The 22,655-nt window shown below is 39.8% G+C and overlaps 1 protein-coding gene across 1 annotated transcript in view; it reads right to left on the bottom strand.

Moving 5' to 3' along the window:
- Nucleotides 1–2,231: 2,231 nt before the first annotated feature.
- C5H3orf52 (chromosome 5 C3orf52 homolog) overlaps nucleotides 2,232–22,655 on the bottom strand; it is a 53,631-nt gene continuing 33,207 nt past the window's right edge. The window contains exons 5-6 of the mRNA XM_072614024.1: nucleotides 12,071–12,252; nucleotides 2,232–7,803 (exon numbers count right to left, since the gene is read on the bottom strand). Coding sequence (XP_072470125.1) covers nucleotides 7,802–7,803; nucleotides 12,071–12,252 — 184 coding nt within the window. The 3' untranslated portion in view covers nucleotides 2,232–7,801. The remainder of the gene's footprint in view (nucleotides 7,804–12,070; nucleotides 12,253–22,655) is intronic.

A 22,655-nucleotide genomic window follows, 5' to 3' on the forward strand; every position in this document is an offset into this window, starting at 1 on the left:
TGTACAACGTGCTATTCCTTTTAGAGTTAAAATAAAGTTATCATGTAACTTTTTTCTTTTTTCTTACCCCCCAAAAGATGACTACCATTGGCAAAAACATGCATGTGTCTATGTACATATACATATAGATACACGTATATGTACATAGACACATATATACATATGTTAAACCATTCTGTACATAATTCTATTTATCGCATCTTTCTCTGGATGCAGACAGAGTCTTCCATCATATGCTAGATGCTTCATTGCTTGCCAGGCAGGAATGAGCCCCAGGTAGATGGTCAACGAGGCAAATATGGCACTGCCCTGCAAAAATAACATGTACTGAATTTATATTGTTTTCTTTTTGTAGCATCTACAATTTATTTCCTTTGTAAGTTTAGGCAAGTAACTTTTCTGGGACTCAACTTGCTGATCTGCTATGATGGGATTGAACTAGATGCTGGTTAAAGTCCCTTCCAGCTCTCAATCCTGAGTGCCTTTATTTACCCATTAAATTCCAGCCATTCTTTAAAACTTATATGCTTTTCCTGTCTCTAAGGAAGCCTTTCCTGTCCTTCCCTTACCCTTCACCATTCCCATCATTGCAGATAATCTATCAGATCTTTTGTAACAGTGTTCTGTAACTCTTTAAAGCATTTTCTCTGTTACAGTTGTTGTGTGTGCTGAAGTCTCACTCCCTGTGGGACTGTTATCAACTTGGTGTCAGACACTGTCTTGTTTAAACTTTGTCTTCACCAGTACCTAACACAATGCTGTGTATACCATAGATGCTTAATAAATGCCTGTTGTATTGGACCATACTACATGAATCAATGTCAACACATTGCTGCCTGCTCACTCACCTCTCTGTTTTGATTCAATGGGGCAAGATCTCCACACAGGTTGAGGGATCCCTTTACCCAAGACCACAGCATGAAATTACTGTCTGGGCTGTTATTTGAGGAACATCCCAGGAATGATCTGTCTTTCTTTAATGTCTCAAGAGTCACAAGTAGGATACATTTTTTTAAAAGTTTCATTCTGTTTATACTTTAGAGTTTGGGGGAGAAAGAGAACCAAAAAATCCACTCTTGACATCTACTTCCTATGTGATCTTGGGCAAGTTGCTTAATCTCCCTGGGTCTCACTAGACCCTTCTGTAAAATGAGACCTGATTTATATATTCACTAATTTCCATAAAATGATACCTAATTATATGAAGACTTTTTTTTACCAAATTTTAAGTTACTAAATAGTATGTTTACTAATTTTCATAAAATAAGACCTAATTTACTGATATGAAGACTGTTTCCTAAAATTTTTTAAGTTTTAAATTACTAAATTTACTAATTTGCATGAGACCTAATTTGCTGATATGAAGATTTTCAAGATTGACAGCCTTCCTCTACAATCCCTTGCTGCCCTAGATCGACATCTATCATCTTACGAACGATTGTTCCACTCAGGTATATGCTAGATCCAGCTCTACTGGCTTGGAAATCTAACTGTAAATCTGACAGTAAATTTTCAGTGTAAGCATTTATACCTCAAAAATTGGCAAAAGACTACAAATCAGGGCTTGATTTTATTGTTTTGTTGTTTAGAGAAGTTATAATGCAGATTAAAGTTTGAAGTGTGTACATTATTTTTGAGGGGTTTTTTGTTTTGTTTTGGAGAACTAGTTGTTAAACATTTACCACATGTGGTCCTACCACAATACAACAAATATTGATTGTGCTTAGAATATGCTGTACCCTTCTCTGAGCACTTGTCAAAGCCTTTTCAGGGCTGCTCATCCAACTTGGGTGTCCAGCTGGTCATCCCACTCACTTGAGGCTCCAAGCAGCTGTAGAATGTACAGTGGCCACACCCCAGTAAACCATCTCAGCAGATGGGCTAAACCAGGTTGGTAACCCACGGGCCTTAAACCTGTCCATGAGTTAGGGGGATGTCTACCCCAAGCATGTATGGGCAAACAAGAACAATTTGTTTCAGTAGCCACAAAGATGGCTAACGCAGGCAAATATGGAACACTTACAGCCTGGCCAGACAACGAAGATGCCAAGGTCATCCACTACACTTAAGCCATCACCAGTCATCCTGATTTTTGTCTTGTTGCTGGACTTGGATGACTCTGAGAGAGTGAGGCTCAGCCTCACTGAAATCCAATTCACACACCAATGATGACATCACCCCATGATGTCACTGGTCCTCTTCAAAAGCAAAGTAAAACAACAACACACAGGTAATATTTTCATTTTATTTATTGATGATGTCTGCGACATGATGGTTTCACCAAGGAAAAATGCTAAGTATTGCAAGATGGTAAAGAAGGGTATAGGGGCCCAGAGAAGGAAATGACTTGTATAAGGTCACACACAGTTAGTTGTTGGCCAGATTGTAACTAGAACCTGGACCTCCCAATTCCCCATCCAACACATTTTCCCTAGCAGGGTTTCAAACACCATGACTAACAAGGGAGTTAACTTTGGATATGGAAAACCTTCTTAGGATCCCCCAAACCACATTTTTATAATTAAAATTGATTCATTCTGTCAGTTGAGAATAATCTTATTATACAAATATGTAAAAAGCTTAAAAAAACACAAAATATTACAAAATAAAACAAACTTCATTACTTAATAAATATGACAAAAATGATTGTAATTGTGAACAAGATACTTTTTAAGTTGCGAACACATGACCCAGCAAACCATACAAGCTCTTTTCAGATATCTTTACCTAATCCATGACAATTCCATTTTACCCCTGAAGTAGTATCTCCTACTCTGCACAGAATTTCAGTTTTCTTCTCAACTCCACCTTCCAGATGAGTAAAATGGAAGCTGAGTTTAAAAGACTTTGTCAGGGTCATAAACATATCTCGAACTGGCGTTTCAGTCATTTTGGCAACATAGTTAAGTGGAAATAGCCCTAGATGTGGTGTTTCAAATGCCAGCTCTCTTATTTGCTAGTTGGCCTTGACCAAGTTGCCTCTCCTCTGGGTCTCAGTTTCTTCATCTCCAAAATGATGGGCTGGACTAGACTCGTCACTAAGATTCCTTCTGACTTTAGACCCTATAATTTTCACATCAAGGTTCTTTCCCCAAGTTCTTGTAAATGCAGCTATGGAGCACACAGACCCACTCGTGGTTTCCTTTCTGGTTTCATACTTAGAACATAAGTAACCACATGTTCACAAATAAATAAATCTTTGTTTTAAACACAGTGCAAAGAAGACAACCAAAGCCAAGTGAAAACAAGGTAACCTACTGCAAATTTTAAAGCTTGATCCAACATTTCCAAGCCCAAACAGATTGGGTGAAACCCATTGTGTGCAGTGAGAGACCACTGAAGGTGAATCACGGAGATTGTACCCACTTCCTAAGACAATGAGGACTGGTATATGTTTGTCTGTGGTCATTTGACGGCTGACTTGTTCTTCTCCTGGCTTAGTATGAGAACCTAATCTGATCACACGGTCCCTCTTGGTATTTAACAATGTTAACAACCCACACTCCTCTCCCTAAATTTCCTTTCGAACGTTTTACAAACTTCTTTGTGCAACTGTATATCTAGCATCTCCTAGACACAGAGAGCCACAGTCTCTCTGCTCACCGCTTTACTTTCCCTCAGTCACTCTTGTCATGGGGGACCAAGTTTAAAGCATTCATAACCTTGACATTTCTGGGCCAGGATGTTACAGTTGGGGCATTGATTGTATAATACTTTTACTAATTAACATTCGTAAAGCTCTCTAAGATTTGCCAAGCATTTTACAGATATCACATGTTATCTTCCAACAACCCTGGAAAATAAAGGCTATTATTTTCATTTTACAGATGAAGACAGATACACAGAACTTAATGACTTGCCCAGAGTCACTCAGCTAGTAAGTATCCATGACTGGATTTGAGCCTAGGTCTTCTTGATTCCAAGCTCAGGACTCTACCTCACCACCTAAAGAACCTTCACACTTGATTTTCAGCCTCTAGCCTGGGAATCATGAGATCTGGGCTCCTAGCTCTATTACTAATTTGCTGTGTAATCTAGAGCAAAGCACTTGAACTTGGTTCTTCCTGAATCCAGATTTGGTCTTGTTTTTTTTTTTTTTGGAGGCATTTGGAGTTAAGTGCCCAGGATCACACAGCTAATAAGTGTCTGAAGCTGAATTTGAACTCAGGTCCTCCCAAGTCCAGGGAGGACTATCCTCTACATTGCCTAGCTGCCTTGTTCTAATTGTAAAACTGGGACAAAGCTCTAGGAGTCCCTCTATAGATGAATGTGGTAGGAATAGTGATGAGAATATGGCCTTCTCTTCTTCACAGAGGTGCTATCTATCTGACAGCAGAGTTCCATTTGCGCCAGGGTTCAAGGGCAGGACTTACAAAGACAGCAAAGCCAATGTGAGTATCTTTGTCAGTTCTGTTGCCCATCCCAAGAGTAAGGAGAGGATAAAACTGTGTACACTTAAAATAGATTTAAATGGGTCCTTTCCCCCAGCCACAGCTCAGCGAGAAAGCTCACAGATACTGACACTGAATCACAGATCTAAGACTATTACACTGTTACCATATTCTTAGAGGAATTTGTTGCTGAGTTGTTTTTCAGTTGTGTCTGTTTGTAACCTCTTTGTGGGTTTCTTGGCAAAGATACTGTAGTGGTTTGCTAATTCCTTCTTCAACTCATTTTATAGATGAGGAAACTGAGGCAAACAGGTTTAAGTGACTTGCCCAAGGTCACACAGCTAATAAATGTCTGAGGTCACATTTGAACTCAGGAAGATTAGTCTTCCTGACTCCAAGCCTGGCATTTTATCTACCATATCCCCTAGCTGCCCTTAGAGGAATTTACCTGGCAGGGAAATTAAGGCAATGATTCTAGTATGCTCTTTGTAGCATGAACACATTCTCTCTCTCTCTCTCTCTCTCTCTCTCTCTCTCTCTCTCTCTCTCTCCATCTCTGTCTCTGTCTCTCTCTCTCTGTCTCCGTCTGTATCTCTGTCTCTCTCTGTCTGTCTGTCTCTCTCTCTCTCTCTCTCTCTCTGTCTCTCTCTGTCTCTCTCTCTCTCTCTCTTTCTCTCTCTCTCCTCAAATTCCAAACTTCTAAAAGCTAAAAAGAGGGGGGGAAAGGAAAGATGACTAGGATTATCACACAAAATAATTTACTGCAAGAAATACTTAAATCATCCCCCCTTTAAAAAACAAATTTCATCTTCTAAAATTCACACTTTGCTCTTTATATATAAGACATACAAAAACATGACAAAGCAAGAAAACCCCACAAAAACACCACATAATAATAAAACATACAAAAACATGTCAAAGAAAGAAAACCCCACATAATTTAATTAAGGTGCTGTCCCAGAAATGATAACTCCAAATTAAAGTAATTATCTTCTTATGGTTAAAAAAGAACATTCACATTCCATACAGCCTTGCAAACGTACATAAATAGGGATAGGAACTGGACCTGTGATTTCACTTGTGTTGGTAAGTTCTCCTGTAAGAAAACTTCCTCCAACCAATGTGTATATTGTTACCTTTTCTTCTATTTGCAATCCTAGAGTATTACCTAGAGCACCATGAGGTTGTGACTTGTCCAGGATCACACAGCTAGTATGTCTCAGGGTGGGAGTCTTTCTGACCAAGACCAGCCATCTATCCACCACACAATGCTGCTTTTAATGTGCATAAAAAGCTGCCTAAATTTGGCCTCTGTTTTGCAGAGAGAGTATTGTTATATCTATTACAGAGAGAGGAGAGAAGAGATTTTCACACCCTGTCCATCTCCCTGACTTCTGCCTAAGGTTCGACTTAACTCTAAGACAATCAAGACCAAGGATTCTTCATTTTTTAACCATGAAACATTTCTTTGTGGAAAACACTAAAGGAATCTCCTCAATAATATGAAATCACAGTGAGATTGGAGACCCTGTTTCTAGTGGCAACCACCAGGTGGTGCTGCTGAGTCACAGGCTGATAAGCTTATAAAGTGAATCTAGTGCAAAAGGAGAAAGCCTTCTAATTTTACGATGGCATCAGTTTACCTCCTCGGGGCAATGCCAACACCTCAGTATTTGGAAGTATTGAATAATCAATCAATTGATGTATTTATGCGAAATTCTCCTTCAATCAACAATAGCAAATCTTCTTTATCAAATACTTCAAGTTTTTCAAAGCTCTTTGCATATATTTACCCATTTGACCCTCAGCACAGCTCAGTGCTGTGGTTGTTCATTCATTTCAGTTCTGTCTGACTCTCCCTAACCCCATTTAAAGTTTTCTTGATAAAGATACTGAAAAGGTTTGCCCTCCCTTTCTCCAGATCATTTTATAGATAAGGAAACTGAGTTAAGTGACTAGCCCAGGGTCACACAGCTAACAAGGGTCTCAGGCCAGATTTGAACTTAGGAAGATGAAGCTTCCTCAGACCCAGCCCTCTCTCCACTGCACCACCTAGGTAACCTAACAATTTAGTGAGGTAGGTGCTACTGTCTTCATTTTACCAATAAGAGAACTAAGGCAGAGTTTTGCCCAGGGTCACAAAGCTAGTAGGTATGTGGTGTTTGAACTGTCTCCCTCACTGCCTAGTGTTCCTTCTGCTATTATCATCCTGCTTCTTATAAATACATTTGATTATTCAATACTCCAAAATTATGAAAAATTGGGCTGAACATGTAAACTGACTGAGGCAAGGCTAGCACTAAGACACAGAAGTGAACTAAAAACTTCCCATGCAAATGCCAGGTCCTCTTGGTGGTCTCTGTTTAGTTTTTTTGTGAGCCCAGTTAGAGTTTCCTTAGCAAAGATACTGGAGCGCTTTGCCATTTCCTTCTCCAACTTATTTTATAGATGAGGAAACTGAGGCAAACAGGGTTAAGTGACTTGCCCATGATCACTCAGATAATAAGTGTCTGAGGCCACATTTGAACTCAGGAAGATGTCTTCCTGATTCCAGGGCTAGTAGTCTATCCACTGCACCACCCAGCTGCTCACAAATTAACCCAGATACTAGAGTCAATATACTGAAATATATTAGAAAAAGAAGGCTGTGTTATAGAACAAACACAAGGTACCATAAATTAGCATGGCAAACAGTATGCTGGAATCTCCTCTCTCAGGCATGTGATCATAGCTTTGTCACTCAAGTTTTGCACCACTCCAAACAAAAACACATCTGTGCTAAGAGGTAGAGCATATCGTCCCCATCTGTATCCAGAAACCTACAGAGAAGTAATTGACTCAATTTATTCCCTTTACCAATAGGAAATTTCAAGCCGACTTTCTCCCATCAGGGGTCCAGTGGAGGAGTAAGCTACCAATTGCCTACAAGGGTTGTTTCAAATGACAATTGGAAATGCAGCTGCCATGTACTAGGGGGAAAATGTGCATGAGAAATGCACTTCTTTGATGAGGAGACAGGCCACTGAATATATGTACAAGAGCTTCCTCCCACTTCCATCCGCTTTTACAAGATTGTACAGCTGGAGCTATTCTGCTATGGAGCAGGACCCAGTGTCCTGAGTAGGTGCAGGAGATGACGTTGTCTTTATCATCCACATAGCCAAGAGGATATCTCTGTGGCTGTACTAACAGCCTGTTCTTCTGCCTCACATATGACAGGAAGAGTCAAGTGGACTGCTCATCTATGGCAGGATAAGGCTTCCGAGAACAATGTTTGAGTCTCTAGTTAACAGTCTTCAGAATGATGGTGTTAGCAGATTTCTGTCTCTGAAACGAAATGAGTTTTCCCTTTCCAGAAAAGTAACAGACACTTAGAAAACTTCAGAAACCAAGGGTGTGATTCCATTTCACTCTGGAAAAGAAAAAGTTCCATTATTAAAGTTCTAGTATTTTTTTTAAGAAGTCAGGGTTTTTAAAAGTTATTTCATTTTTTATTTACTCTGTTTTTCCTAACTTCAACTCTGGAACAAAAATCAAAAGTTTCTTCTCCACTCCACACACACACACACACACACACACACACACACACACCCCTCTAGTATGCTGAGTGTCCTAAAAGTTTCTACATAATTTTAAGCTTTTTTTTAATAACAGAAAACTGCATTAAGACTTTTGGGACATCCTATGTATGTACCAAACAGTCTACAAAAGTATAACAGTGCATAAGGTAAGACCTAGAATCTAAATCACAGCTGTTTTTAAAATATCTCAATTTGGTCAGTTCCCAAATGGATGAATAAACTAGATGATGAAATTAAAAAATAAACTCTAAAAGGAACCAAACAATTTTACCACGTGGCCGATGCGCGTGGTATTTTATACGATAGATTAAAATATTTAGATTTATATATTTTAAATAGTCAACTAGCATTTACTAAAGGCCTGTTATGTGTCAGAGGTACCTACTAAGAACTACATACATAAAGAAAGGCGAAACACAGTCCCTGCTCTCAGGAAGCTCACACTGTAAACCCCTAATATACATAATAGGAAGCAGCTAGGTGACTCAGTGGGAGACTGCAGGACCTGAAGTCAGGAACACCTGAGTTCAGATACAGCCTCAGACAACTACTGGTTGTGTGATCCTGGGCAACCTACTTAACTCTGTTTGCTTCAGCTTCCTCCTTTGTAAAATGAGTCAGAGAAGGAAATGACAAAGCAAGAAAATCCCATGGACAATATTACTTGAACCATAGGGTCATGAGGAGCCAGATATGATTGAACCACAACAACTATATATGTCTGTAGGTATGTATGTGTATATGTGTGTATGTATATGTATGTGTATTTATATGTATAAATACATGCACATACATATATACAAACCACATTCATATAGACACATATATACAAATACATGTACGTATCTGTACATACACACATGTATAGTAATTTTCCTCAATAAAGAACATTTTGATTTATATAGTGCCTTGCACCTTATAAGGTATATTTGTAATACAACTGAGGTAGGTAGTGCAAGTATTTGCCCATTTTACAGATGGGAAACTAAGATTAAGGGAAGTTAGCTTACAGACTCTTAGTAAGTTGTCAGAAGTGGTTACCCAAACCTAGGTCTCCTTACTCCCAGCTCCACTTCTCTTTCCTCCATTCTATAGTGCCTCATCATCATTTTTTTCATCAATCTTCAGAGATACTCTTAATAACATTTTTTGTTACCCTAGAATTTTATATTTCTTTTGCTTAAGGCTTTCTAGACCGCCTCCAATTTTTTTCTCTTCCCTTTGTTCTCATACACAAAATCTTGATTCATTTTTAATGCATAAATCTTTTGTCTCCCCAATGAGACAATCACAAAACACTGCTATTTCATCCATAAATAGATATTTAGTGGATTTTCTTCCTCTCATTGGTCTCTCATGATTAAGCTCCAAACCGCTTCTCATTTTTGGCAAACCAGATTCACCACTCTGTAGATCAAGTGGCATTTTTGCTGGGCAGTATCATGATGCTTGAACATTAATCAAATTAACATGTTTGAGCATCTGCTATATACAATGCACTCTATTAGGCACTAAGAATATACATATAGATAAAATGAGGACTACACTCAAGAAGTTTAACATCTAAGATGTGAGAAAGGAACACAGACACATTAATTACTAAAGAGAAGAAGAAGTACCAAGGATTATGAGAGCAAGGACTGTCACTGAACTTTCTATGTCCAGGTGCTAGCACAGTGCTGGGTACATAACAAATGTTTGATAAATGTTGGTTGATTGACTATTGTCTAAATGTAGGTTCATAGGACCAAGGATTTAAAGCCAAGAATTTCTCTTATAACCAGGGAACTTTTGGTTAATGTATAATCCTAACAGGCCTGAATTTTCAGGCTTTCCAATATGTAATCAAAAACCTCTGTTTCAATAATATATAAGTAGAAGATAGGAGTCATATTTCCATTAAAAAAAAGATTCTGACACAATGGCAGAAGAAATGCAAGTGGAGGTAAAGGAGTCATTTGTCTATAAGGAAGATGAATTTTAAATTTGTGGTAGAAAAACCAGAGGATAATGTTGTAGGAAGGACTAGAAAAGGATTGTATTGATTAAAGTGACAAGGAAGAAAATTTTAAGAGAATTGTTGGAATGCAAAGAAAGAGAGGCAGCTAGGGGACCCAAGCGGATAGAGTACCAGAACTGAAGTCAGGAAGACTCCTCTTCCTAAATTCAAATCTTGCCTCAGATTAACCAAGAAAATCCCCAAAAGGGTCATGAGGAGTCACACATAACTAAAAATCAATTTAAAAACAAAGAGGTTGAAAGGGTTTTGTTGTTCAGTGGCGACTGACTCTTCATGATCTCATCTGGGGTTTTCTTGGCAAAGATACTGAAGTGGTTTGCTGTTTCCCTCTCCAGCTCATTTTACAGATGAGGAAGCTGAGGTAAACAGGATTAAGTGACTTGCCCAGGGTCACACAGTTAGTATCTGAGCTAGTAATTGAACTCAGGTCTTCCTGACTCCTAAGCCTGGTGTTCTATCAATTTTGTCACCTAGCTTCCCAGGTGAAAGGTTTACAGATTATCAGAGCTGAAAATAGCTCTCCCCACCATCTCTCTTTCACATACATAGGAACTAAGGACTAAAGGGGTTACGTGACTACAGATCATAAAGTTCATTCATCACAGAGCAAGGGCTTGATCCCCTGGTCCCCTAGATCTTCACACTCAGTTTTTAATAAGTTTCCAGGACACTCTCTTAACTTTAAACACTGTCTAGGAGAGAAAGGTCTGTGTTTATCATCAATCAATTTGACTATTCACAGATGTGAGGCTGTGTCAGTGTTTAGATTACTGAAGAGTAAATTAAATTAAGCCTTTGCTAAGTTAACCCAAACCAGCTGGAATCTAGTGGTCCAGGCTGTGCACAGTGGCTTAATTTAAAGCAGAGATAAAATAAGCTTTTGCCATGATATGAAGACATTTCCACTTGGATAGTGTACTAGCACCTCAAAGAGGAATTGACCAAAACTGAATTCTGCACCCTCTTTAGAAAATAAAATATCTCACCCTCACTCTAACATTTGTTTTAAAATCCACCATCACTGCTCATAACTCATCTAAACTCATAACTTTTTATTTCATTCCTTCTCTCTCATCCCACACATCTAAAAGGTGACAAATCTTGTATAATTTGTCTCTAAAATATTTCTAGCAGCTGTTCCGTCTTTACAACTAAGTCTAGTTCAAACTCTCATTTCTTCTTGTTCAGTAATTTTTCAATGATCCCATTTGGGAGTTTCTTGGCAAAAATACAGGAGTGGTTTGCTATTTATTTCTCTAATTCATTTTACAGATGAGGCAACTGAGGCAAACAGGGTTAAGTTACTTGCCCAGGGTCACACAGCTAGTAAGTGGTTAAGGTCAGATTTCAACTCAGGAAGATGAGTCTTCCTGACTCCAGGCTCAGCACTCTATCCACTGTGCCACCAAGCTGCTCATCTTCATATCTGGATTACTATTATTAAAGCCTCCTAATTAGTTTTCTTGCCTCTAGTTTCTCCTCTTTCCAATCTACTTTTCCCACTATTTGCCTAGAAAAGTTACTGGTGATATTAAATCACGGATAACATAAGTGACTTTGTTAATGTCTTATAATGACTTGGGAACAGAATTTAGGTCTCTGTGAGACAGTTAAATGGTCAAGCATCTACCAGGGGTGGGGAACCACAGGTGGCCCTCCAGGTCCTCAAGTGTGGTCCTTGGACCGAATCCAAACTTCAGAGAACAAATCCCTTTGAGCAAAGGATTTGTTCTGTAAAATTTGGACTTAGAAGGCCACATGTGGCCTCGAGGCTGCAGGTTCCCCACACCTGGTAGACCACTGATCAGCAAGACCCAAGTTCAAATATGGCCTCAGATACTTACTAGCTGTGTGACCCTGGGCAAGTCACTTAACCTCTGCCTGCTTCAGTTATTTCATCTGTAAAATGAGGATAATGACTGTATCAATGCCCCATGGTTATAAGGGATAAAATGAGATATTTGAAAATCTTAAAGCACTACATAATGCTGGTTATTAATTATTAATGTTTAATCTCAAAATGCATATTTTTTCTCTGTACTTTTCCACACCTATACTCTGTGATGGACTATACTTACAGGAGAGTGAGAGAGAAGTTGGATCAATACCCAGAGTTTCACAGTCTGATAGACTCTCATCATGAAAATCTTGACGTAAAATGCCCAGCACTAACTCCTCACTCATCATGTACTTCATAAAGATGTCATCCTCTGATGGAACTGCAAAATGGAGGTGGTATGCCACAGTGGAATTGTCACTCCTGAATAACAATTCAAATACAGAGACAGTAATTACACAGAACACTAGAATCACTTTTCATTTTTCTTATTATTTCTTATTTCTAAAATGTCTTATACTTGAAAAAGTGCTTTATAAATATTATGCCACTAGATTCCCCTTCATTAAACCTTGTGAGATATGTGCGACAGCTATGAGGTTCCCCATTTTAAATATGGGGAAACTGAGGGGTGGGGAGTAACTGACATTCTTATGTTTATGCAAATTGGAAAACTGTCTTTAGAACCCAGATTTTTCCTGACCTGAAGTCCAAAGCTTTTTTTTTTTATCCCATGATGCCTTCTTAGTGGCGTGTATATGTAGGAAAGGAGATGTTAAAAATGCCTTTTCTTGAGAAGAAATTACATTCATCATGTATGTTATACTATTCATGCTCCATCTCTACCCTAGTTGGGTTGGAGTAGAGGTGAAGTGGCTTAGCTTATTCCTGTATAATAAGTAAAATATATTGAGAGAAATTATTATTATTTTATTATATCAATAACTAATTATTAATTTGTGATCCAGGCTTTTTTTCTGTTTCCTCACTAAGGCCCAACTCTTATTAAAATCAATCTCTAAAGAACAGATTGATGAGATTACTCCCAACCCTCAAGAAAGTTGCTAGCAGACCTAATTTCAGTTTAGAGTATAAACAAAATCCAATCTAGGCAAGCCCTTACTCTGAGGGAAGGAACCCTTGTGCTGGATCCTCTCCATTAGAATTTAGGGTGACCCAACTCATGAAGTAGAAAACTAACCAGGGAGGTCCAGGTGCAGGAGGCTGCTGAGTCTTTACCAAGTTTCCTTCTCAACAGGAGAACCTGAAAACTTCTAGCCTGCCTCCTCATTAAATGTCCACCAATTAAGGCTGATTTTCACTTGTTGGGAGAATTCCCTTTCAGAAGGTATTTAAGGCATCTCTAGGTCTCCCTGGGTATCTTTGGTTACCAGAGAAACCACTGACCATCAATTTATTGATTGCCAAGTAGCCTAACGAATAAATTGATTACTAATTACCCAGAAACTGTCTCTCAGGGTTTTTCATTCGTGTCAATATCATGCATACATATTATTAGCCACAATACCCCCCAATCTCTTTCCTCTCCATTTTTCTCCTTAATGTATCTTTTTTGGGTAAAAAATTATTATTAGCATTCACTTTTTAAAATTCTGAGTTTTGGGGAGGAGCCAAGATGGCAGAGTAGAAAGATACACATATGCTAGCTCCAAACCCACAGCCCATAAATTACCTGTAAATAAGAACTCCCAACAAATTCTGGAGCAGCAGAAGCCACAGAACAATGGAGCAGAGGAGACTTCTGTTACAGAGAGCCCTGAAAAACTGACCCGAAGGGTCCCTCGAGCACCAGACCCTGAGCAGAGCCCAGCCCTGCCTTGGCCGTGCGGCACCAAGAGGAGCAGATCCCAGAAGGCTTCAGGGACAGAATCTCCAGTGGCCGCACAGGTCCCTCCACCCACAGGTGACAAGGGTTGGTGAGAGGGTCTCTTTGGCTGGTCAAGAGGCGAGTGGGGTGTCCCCATAACTCAGGCCCCCTTGGGAGGCAGCAGCAGAGGCAGCAGCAGACAAGGCCTCCCAAAGCAGACAGGAGTTTGGATGCATTGCTGAAGGTCTCCTCGTAAAACCCCTGAGGGAACTGAGCCCTGTGTGGTGGCCCTGCCCCCACCCCAGCACCTGAACTTAATCTCACACTGAATAGCAACCCTGCCCCTGCCCAAAGCCCTGAGGCTGGGAAGCAGCATTTGAATCTCAGACCCCAAGAGCTGGCTGGGCAGATCTGGAGGCATGGTGGGTGTGGAAAGAAAACTCAGAAGTCAAGTCACTGGCTGGGAAAATGCCCAGAAAAGGGAAAAAAAATAAGACCATAGAAGGTTACTTTCTTAGTGAACAGATAATTCCTCCCTTCCTTTGTGATGAGGAAGAACAATGCTTACCATCAGGGAAAGACATAGAAGTCAAGGCTTCTATATCCCACACATCCAAAATAAATACACCATGGGCTCAGGCCATGGAAGAGCTCAAAAAGGATTTTGAAAATCAAGTAAGAGAGGTGGAGGAAAAACTGAGAAGAGAAATGAGAGAGAGGCAAGAAAAGCATGAAAAGTAGGTCAACACCTTGCTAAAGGACACCCAAAAAAATGCTGAAGAAAGTAACACCTTGAAAAATAGGCTAACTCAATTGGCAAAAGAGGTTCAAAAAGCCAATGAGGAGAAGAATGCTTTCAACAGCAGAATTAGCCAAATGGAAAAGGAGGTTCAAAAGCTCACTGAAGAAAATAGTTCTTTCAAAATTAAAATGGAACAGATGGAGGCCAATAACTTTATGAGAAACCAAGAAATCACAAAACAAAACCAAAAGAATGAAAAAATAGAAGATAAAGTGAAATATCTCATTGGAAAAACAACTGACCTGGAAAATAGATCCAGGAGAGACAATTTAAAAGTTATGGGACTACCTGAAAGCCATGATCAAAAAAAGAGCCTAGACATCATCTTTCATGAAGTTATCAAGGAAAACTGCCCTGAGATTCTAGAACCAGAGGGCAAAATAAGTATTCAAGGAATCCACAGATCACCGCCTGAAAGAGATTCAAAAAGAGAAATTCCTAGGGACATTGTGGCCAAATTCCAGAGTTCCCTGGACAAGGAGAAAATATTGCAAGCAGCTAGAAAGAAACAATTCAAGTATTGTGGAAATACAATCAATCAGGATAACACAAGATCTAGCAGCTTCTACATTAAGGGATCCAAAGGCATAGAATATGATATTCCAGAAGTCAAAGGAACTAGGACTAAAACCAAGAATCACCTACCCAGCAAAACTGAGTATAATACTTCAGGGGAAAAAATGGTCTTTCAATGAAATTGGGAACTTTCAAGCATTCTTGATGAAAAGACCAGGGCTGAAAAGAAAATGTAACTTTCAAACACAAGAATCAAGAGAAGCATGAAAAGGTAAACAGCAAAGAGAAGTCATAAGGGACATACTAAAGTTGAACTGTTTACATTCCCACATGGAAAGAAAATATTTGTAACTCTTGAAATTTTTCAGTATCTGGGTAGTGAGTGGGATTACACACACACACACACACACAGAGCACAGAGTGAATGGAATAGGATGGGATCATATCTATAAAAAATGAAATTAAGCAGTGATAGAGAAATATATTGGGAGGAGAAAGGGAGAAATGGAATGGGGCAAATTATCTCTCATAAAAGAGGCAAGCAAAAGACGTTTTAGTGGAAGGAAAAAGAGGGGAGGTGAGAGAAAAACATGAAGTTTACTCTCATCACATTCCACTAAAGGAAGGAATAAAATGCACACTCATTTTGGTATGAAAACCTATCTTACAATACAGGAAAGTGGGAGAGAAGCCGTTAAGCAGGGTAGGGGGGATGATGGAAGGGAGAGTAATGGGAGGAGGGAGCAATTTGAAGTCAACACTCTTGGGGAGGGACAGGATCAAAAGAGAGAATAGAAGCAATGGGGGGCAGGATAGGATGGAGCAAATATAGTCTTACAGAACACGACTATTATGGAAGTCATTGGCAAAACTACACAGATATGGCCTATATTGAATTGCTTGCCTTCCAAAGGGAATGGGTAGGGAGGGACGGATGAAGAGAAGTTGGAACTCAAAGTTTTAGGAACAACTGCTGAGTATTGTTCTTGCATACAACTAGGAAATAAGAAATACAGGCAATGGGGTATAGAAAGTTACCTGGCCCTACAGGACAAAAGAGAAGATGGGGACAAGGGAAGGGAGGGATGATAGAAGAGAGGGCAGATTGGTGATAGGGACAATTAGAATGCTTGGTGTTCTGGGGTGGGGGGAGGGGACAAATGGGGAGAAAATTTGGAACCCAAAATTTTGTGAAAATGAATGTTAGAAGTTAAATAAATTAATTTAAAAAAATAAAAAATTTTGAGTTTTGAATTTTCTCCCTCTCTCTGAACACTCCCCCACCCATTGAGAAGGTAAACAATATGATATTGATTATACACATTAACTTAATGTGTATACTGATCCATTGTTATAAGTGTACTGGAGGCAGGGCCCACAATGTGAGTTAACCCAGCCTAAACAGGGTCCATACAGTTTGGAGGGGTGTGGTATGAAGATAAGGGAGAAGGAAGTCCTCCAGAGGAACTGTACATTCTAAACTCAAAACAGTATGGCAGCATCTAACATACTGAGTAGTCTGTTTCAAAAGAGGGAACTCCTTGCCAGTGTAATAATAGATTCCTATAGTTTTTCATATGGTTCACACTGGCAGCAAATATGAAGTGTGGTTCAGTGGGAAGAGCTGTGGATTTGGACTCAAAGGATCTGGGTTCGAATTCCCAGATCTGCTACATACCTGCCTGTGTGACCTCTTAAAAGTTACTTAATTTCTCAGGGCTTCAGCTGCAACCTGTAAAATAAGTAGGTTGACACCTTTACAGCCCCTTCTAGCTCTCAATCGAGGACCCTATCACCATGAACTCAGGTCATATCCCTTAAGTCAAGCATCTCAACCTTTCTTCCACCTTTTTCCCCTGACTCTAAAATAAGGGTACGTATATGAGTGTTCTCTGAGAGATACTGTGGGGAATGAATTAATGAATGGCTTGAAATCCTCGTTAAATACAGCCTAAATATTTAACCCTAGCTACAATTCCTCTCTTGTTCCATTGGTTCAAGATGACTCAAATAGTAACAGCAATGACAATTAAGAAAAGTACAGAGGCTCCCACGTGGGAGTATCCTCTCAAGCAATATCCTGTAGAAATGAAAGCAGTGTTTAAATTCCCATAAGAAGGGATTTGGGGTTTAAGATGACTAGATAAATGGCATCCTCTAGTGGTCACATTCCCACTGGCCTTTTACGAACAAGGCCTAAACCAAATGACTACACAGAATTACAGCATTAGGGGAAAAGATCCTCCAGCTTTATATTTGTTGGAAGAGCTGGGAGCAGAAAATAGCATTTTCCTTTTCCTTATATAGTGCCTGCCACATTGTGGGGGCTTAATCAATTTGTACTGACGCAAAATTTGCTTCTTTGTCCTTTGTCACCCAGGGCTCCTAAGCTATGCTCTGCTTTGGACTTTGGAATTCAATGTTTCATGAAACCTCTTCCTTCCTCTAATTGTTTTTCATAATAACCATCCCTTTAAGAGGAGCTAGCAGGACAGTCATTCTTGACTCATTTACCTCAGGGGCTGCCTGGGGCATCAGATGAAATAATGGTGATGACATGATAAAGCAATAAAGAAATGGGGGCTGATGATACTGCTCTCTTTATCAGGGGCTTGGCCAACTAGGAGACTCTTGCAGGCCAGGGAGAGATGAGCTAACTAGAGAGTGGGAGTAGCCAGCTTATTCAAACCCCAACCCACCACCTACTTAGCATTATTCAGGTCCCTGACCTTATCATTAATTCTCCAGGTGGACAGTGAGTGTCCTACTGGACAAGACTAGCATAATCAAAAAAGAGATCTAGATTCTACTTTAAGCACTGCTGCTAACTCTGTCCAACTATGAGGAAATCCCTTCCTTTCTCTGGGTCTCATTTCCTCATCTGGTCTTAGACTTGAACTTTCACCCACCAATGGTACAGGCTGAGTTATGAAAAGGGTTGGGCACTAAGCAAAGCAATCACAAAAGCAAGGCTTTCTACCTTGAAGATCAGCACAGACTCTGGGAGTGTCAGGGTACCCACTCTGGCATAATTCAAATTCCTCCAAGGGTAGGTCATTGAGTAGAGCTTCAAGAAGGCAGGACTCCCAGAGAAGATGGAGCAACAATAGTGATGGAGGAGGATCAGGAATCAGAGATTTAGAGGTATAAGGGATCTTAGAGGTCATTTAGTGCAATGCTTTCATTTTACAGATGAAGAACTAAGTCCAGGTGAGGTTACATGATTTGCCCAAAGTCACCTACGTAGTAAGCAAATAAACAAGCATTTTATCAAGTACCTACTATGCTCTAAGCAAACACTGGGGGTACTAAGAAAGGCAAAGAGAACCCTTGCCCTGGAGGAGCACACAACCTAACGTGGGGATTTAACATGCAAACAACTATGTACAAACAAGATTCTATGTTGAATAAAATTGGAGGTGGTCTCAGAGGGAAGGCACAAAGTTTAAGGAGGACGGGAAAAGGCTTCTTTCAGAAAGCAGGATCTAGCTGGAACTTGAAGAAAGCCAGAAGACAGATGAGGAGGGAGAGCATTCGAGGCATGGGAGTAAGGGGGCAGTGTAAACACCCATAACTGGGAGATGGGGTGTCATAGGTGAGGAAAAGCAAAGAGGCCAGGATCACTGGTTCACACAGTACATAGAAGAGGGAGAGGGGTAGGAAGCCTGGAAAAGTAAGATAAGGTCATGTTAGGAAAGGCTTTCAAATCCAAGCAGAAAATTTTATATTTGATTACAGGGATAATAGGGAGCCATTGGAGTTTACTGAGTGGGGAGTGAGTGACATGGTCAAACCCGTATTTTAGGAAGATCAGTTTGACAGCTGAGTAGAAGATGGTCTGGCATGGAGAGAGACTTGAGGCAGCAAGACCACCCAGCAAGGTATTGCAATAGTGCAGATGTGAGGGGATGAGGGCCTGCACTGGAGCTGTAGCAGTGCCAGAAGAGAGAAAAGGACATTTGTGAGAGATGTTGCTAGAAAGAAGCAAACACAGATCCTTTGACTTCAAACCCAGCCCACTTTTCACTATGTCACACTGCCTCTAAATGAAGCAGTCTTTGCTTTCAAGGAAATTACGTTCTGTTATTGCTCAGGCATTTCGGTTGTGTCTGACTCACCCCATTTGGGGTTTTCTTGGCAAAGACATTGGAGTGGTTGGCCAATTCCTTCTCCAATTCATTTTTACAAATAAGGAAACTGAGGCAAACACAGTTAAGTGACTTGCTCAGGGTCACTCAGTTACTGTCTGAGGCTGGATTTGAACTCAGGAAGATGCATCTTCATGACTTCAGGCTTGGTACTCTACTACATCACCTTGCAGCCCCCATGTTCTATGGAAGACAGAACGTGTGTGTGTGTGTGTGTGTACGCACACATAGCTATATAACATATGTATAATATACATATATATGTTTATCACACATATAGGCCTATGAAAAATATAATGAACTATTCAAATATCTATTTCATTGATTTGAACATTTCCTTGAATGATATTGATATGTACCAATGCTCATCCATTCTTGCCTTTTCTGTGTGCCTCCTGTCCATATCTTCCCATGAATGCAGAAGAAGGTCCATCCAACAGGCTGGGGGCCCTCCTTGCTTTCTCCTGACAGCAAGAAGAGACATGTGGAGCATTCTGATGGCTCGCTCCATATTCCTCATGACATGCCAGTTCATCATTTTCTTGAGGAGAATTTTTACCCCCTATCCTTCTTCAAAGTTCTTCCTTAGTTATGTGATGTAGCCTATTCATACATGCTAAACACTGTCTGTATGACATTAATTTTTAATTCTTCAGAGACTTTGTTGCATCCTTTGCTCACTGCCATGATTGTTGTCTTTCGTTCTCAAAGAGGTCCAAAATGACATCACTATGCCAGAGTCAAATTTCAGTGTGTCCAATTGGCTGAGCAGACCAATACAAGCACAGAATGTTCTACCACAAGTCAGGCACAAATAGTCTGTGTGAACATTTAGGGTGAATTCTTTAAATTGAACTATTTCAATTCTGCTTTGCTCACAGAGAACAGCACTTTCTCTGATGTGGGCACACCATGCTGAATGGTCCTGTGCCAGTGTCTCCCATGTCACACAATGAATTCCAAAGTTCTTAAGAGAGGCTTTGAGAGTCTTTGTATCACTTCTTCTGACCACCATGTGAGCACTTGCCCTGTGTGAGTTCTACATGAAATGGTCTTTTTTGTGACTATACATTTTGCATTTCAACAACATGGCTGGTCCATCAGAGTTGCACTCTCTGAAGAAGAGTTTGAATGCTTGCCAGTTTATTTCAAGGAAGGACTTCAGTATCTGGTATCTTATCCTGCCAGGTGATCTTCAGAATCTTCTTAAAACAATTCAATTAAAGGTAAAGGAAATAGATTGTCCTGTGACAATCATTGGGCTGGAGCGGGGCAGGGTCTCTCTCTTAGTCATTGCTGGCAAGATTCTTGCCAGCATCCTCTTTAATAAGCTGGTCCTTCACCTGGAAGACAGTCATCTACCCAAGAGCCAATGTGGCTTCAGAAAGGGCAGAGGAACTGTCAGTATGGTTTTTGCTGGCCAAAAACTCCATTCACAGCCATATCACACTGACAGAATGCTGTTGTTAAAAACTGACTGAAGAAAGTTCCAACCCTGTTATTAAAAATTCCAGGTAATTGCTCTTATGAGATGTTTGACTTCAAGCTTCTCATGTGAAATGTAATACAAGCTAATTTTTTAGTAGCTCAAGGAAATTTGGAGAGATTTCATCTAGGTAGTAATGTTTGAGCTGTGCTTTAAAACGTATTAGGCTTCCCTAGAAGGAGAGGTGAAAGGAAAATATATCTTGGATATAGAGAACAGTCTTTCCAAAGGTATGGAGGCAGGATATGAAATGACATGTATAAGAAATGGAAAGGACAGTCTGGTTGGACTGAAGATGGCATGAAGAGAACAATGTACAAGTCTAGGTAACTTGGAGCCAACACAAAGAGAAGCAGCCTTGAAATAAGAGGACCACTCCATTTCCTAATACCTCTGTGGTTTTAATAAGTCACTCAAATTCTCTGGGTCTCATCTCCTTGTATCACAAAAGGAATCAGAAAGACAATTTCTAAGTTTCCCTAAAATTCCAAACCTATAATTTAATTTGTATTTTGATCCTAGACTCAGAGGTATGTCACAATGGTGAGTGCTAAAGGGCAAGGCAATTATTTGCTTCTGATTGTTCCTCACCCTAGGAAAGGTACTAATACCTCTCAAAATACCAGCCATTTGCCCATTTCTTGCTCAACAAGAACAAGAGTATGGAACAAGAAATCACCATCCTACTGGTATTGTATTTTAAGACTTCATGCAACCAATGTTGAAGAATTGAAAATGAAATTACCCACAGGGCAATGGAAAAGGGTAGAGTATATATGAACTAAGACATATGATCAACATATGAACTTTGAAGACCATGAGTAAATGATGTCATTGGGGGAAAGGTGTGATAGGAAGAAGAAAGTGAACAAGGAATGATAGAGTTCCATGAGCACCCTCTTGATGTCAGGAAGGCCTCTAGCATACTGGATAGACCCCTCTGTGGAAGTCATAGCTTAGGTCTTAATGTCTGGTGAGAACATCTTAATAGAGGATGAGAAGTCAAAACTCACTTGAATATTTGTGCAACAGTAGCAACATATCTGCAGTATTCTAAGATTTACAAAGTGGTTTTTCTCGTGACCATCTCATGAAGTACAGATGAGGAAACTGAGGTATGGAGAGATGACAACTAGTGGGTGCCAGAGTCAGGTTTTGAATCTAGGTCTCTTGACTCCAATTCCAGAGCATTCCTTTGGGAATATCACTATCTCAATGCAATTGCTCATTCTGCCCATTTGGATTAGATTCTCAAGAAGTTTCTTTCTTGCCTTAAAAGTCTTCTTTTCTTTTTCTCCTGTGTCTTCATTTGTCATATCTTAGAGAAGGCCATGAATAGAGGTTACTGAAATATTGAGAAACTAGGACTATTGCTATTAAAATTTTGGGGGTTTCCATTAGTCCTCCAGGAAAATAGAAAGTCATTCCTACCTCCCTCACTCCCTAATCTACCATATAGAACTTGAATCACACTTCTTCTCTGGGGCCAGAAAAGGAGACAAGCCTTTTGATCAAATAATATTTTTCACTCTATAGATCTCAGGAATGTTGAATAGATTTGTTGAATAGATAGAGAAATGCCTGAGTCCCTCAAAAGTACATGTAATTACCAGAATTACACTGCCTCTCCAGTGCTATTACTATTTTTGCCCTTCATAAACACATCTGTTAGGTGTGAAAGATGAATGACTGTTCACATCCCTTACTTAATCATGTTTCCAAAACCCTTGGATGATCACATCTGCTTTGTACTGCAAGAGACCTCATAGTCTACCTTCCTGACAAAAAATAATCTCAGATAATCTAGTAGCTATTTCATATTTTTAAATTTCCAGGAAAAACTCAAGAGTCTTCTTCAGAAGACCCTTGTAAAGAGGAAAACCTTCCTTTGGTTGAACTTTGAGGAAACATACACAACAATGCCATGGGGAGTAGGAAATAGGGACTAGATTTTCAGTGTTATAGGGAACTTCTAGATTTCGAATTCCTACTCAGGTCAGTATTCAAATTCTATGTACTTTATTAAATTGCCTGGGATACTGAAAG

This window comes from Notamacropus eugenii, chromosome 5 (genome assembly GCF_028372415.1).
Source record: "Notamacropus eugenii isolate mMacEug1 chromosome 5, mMacEug1.pri_v2, whole genome shotgun sequence".
Taxonomy (NCBI): domain Eukaryota; kingdom Metazoa; phylum Chordata; class Mammalia; order Diprotodontia; family Macropodidae; genus Notamacropus; species Notamacropus eugenii.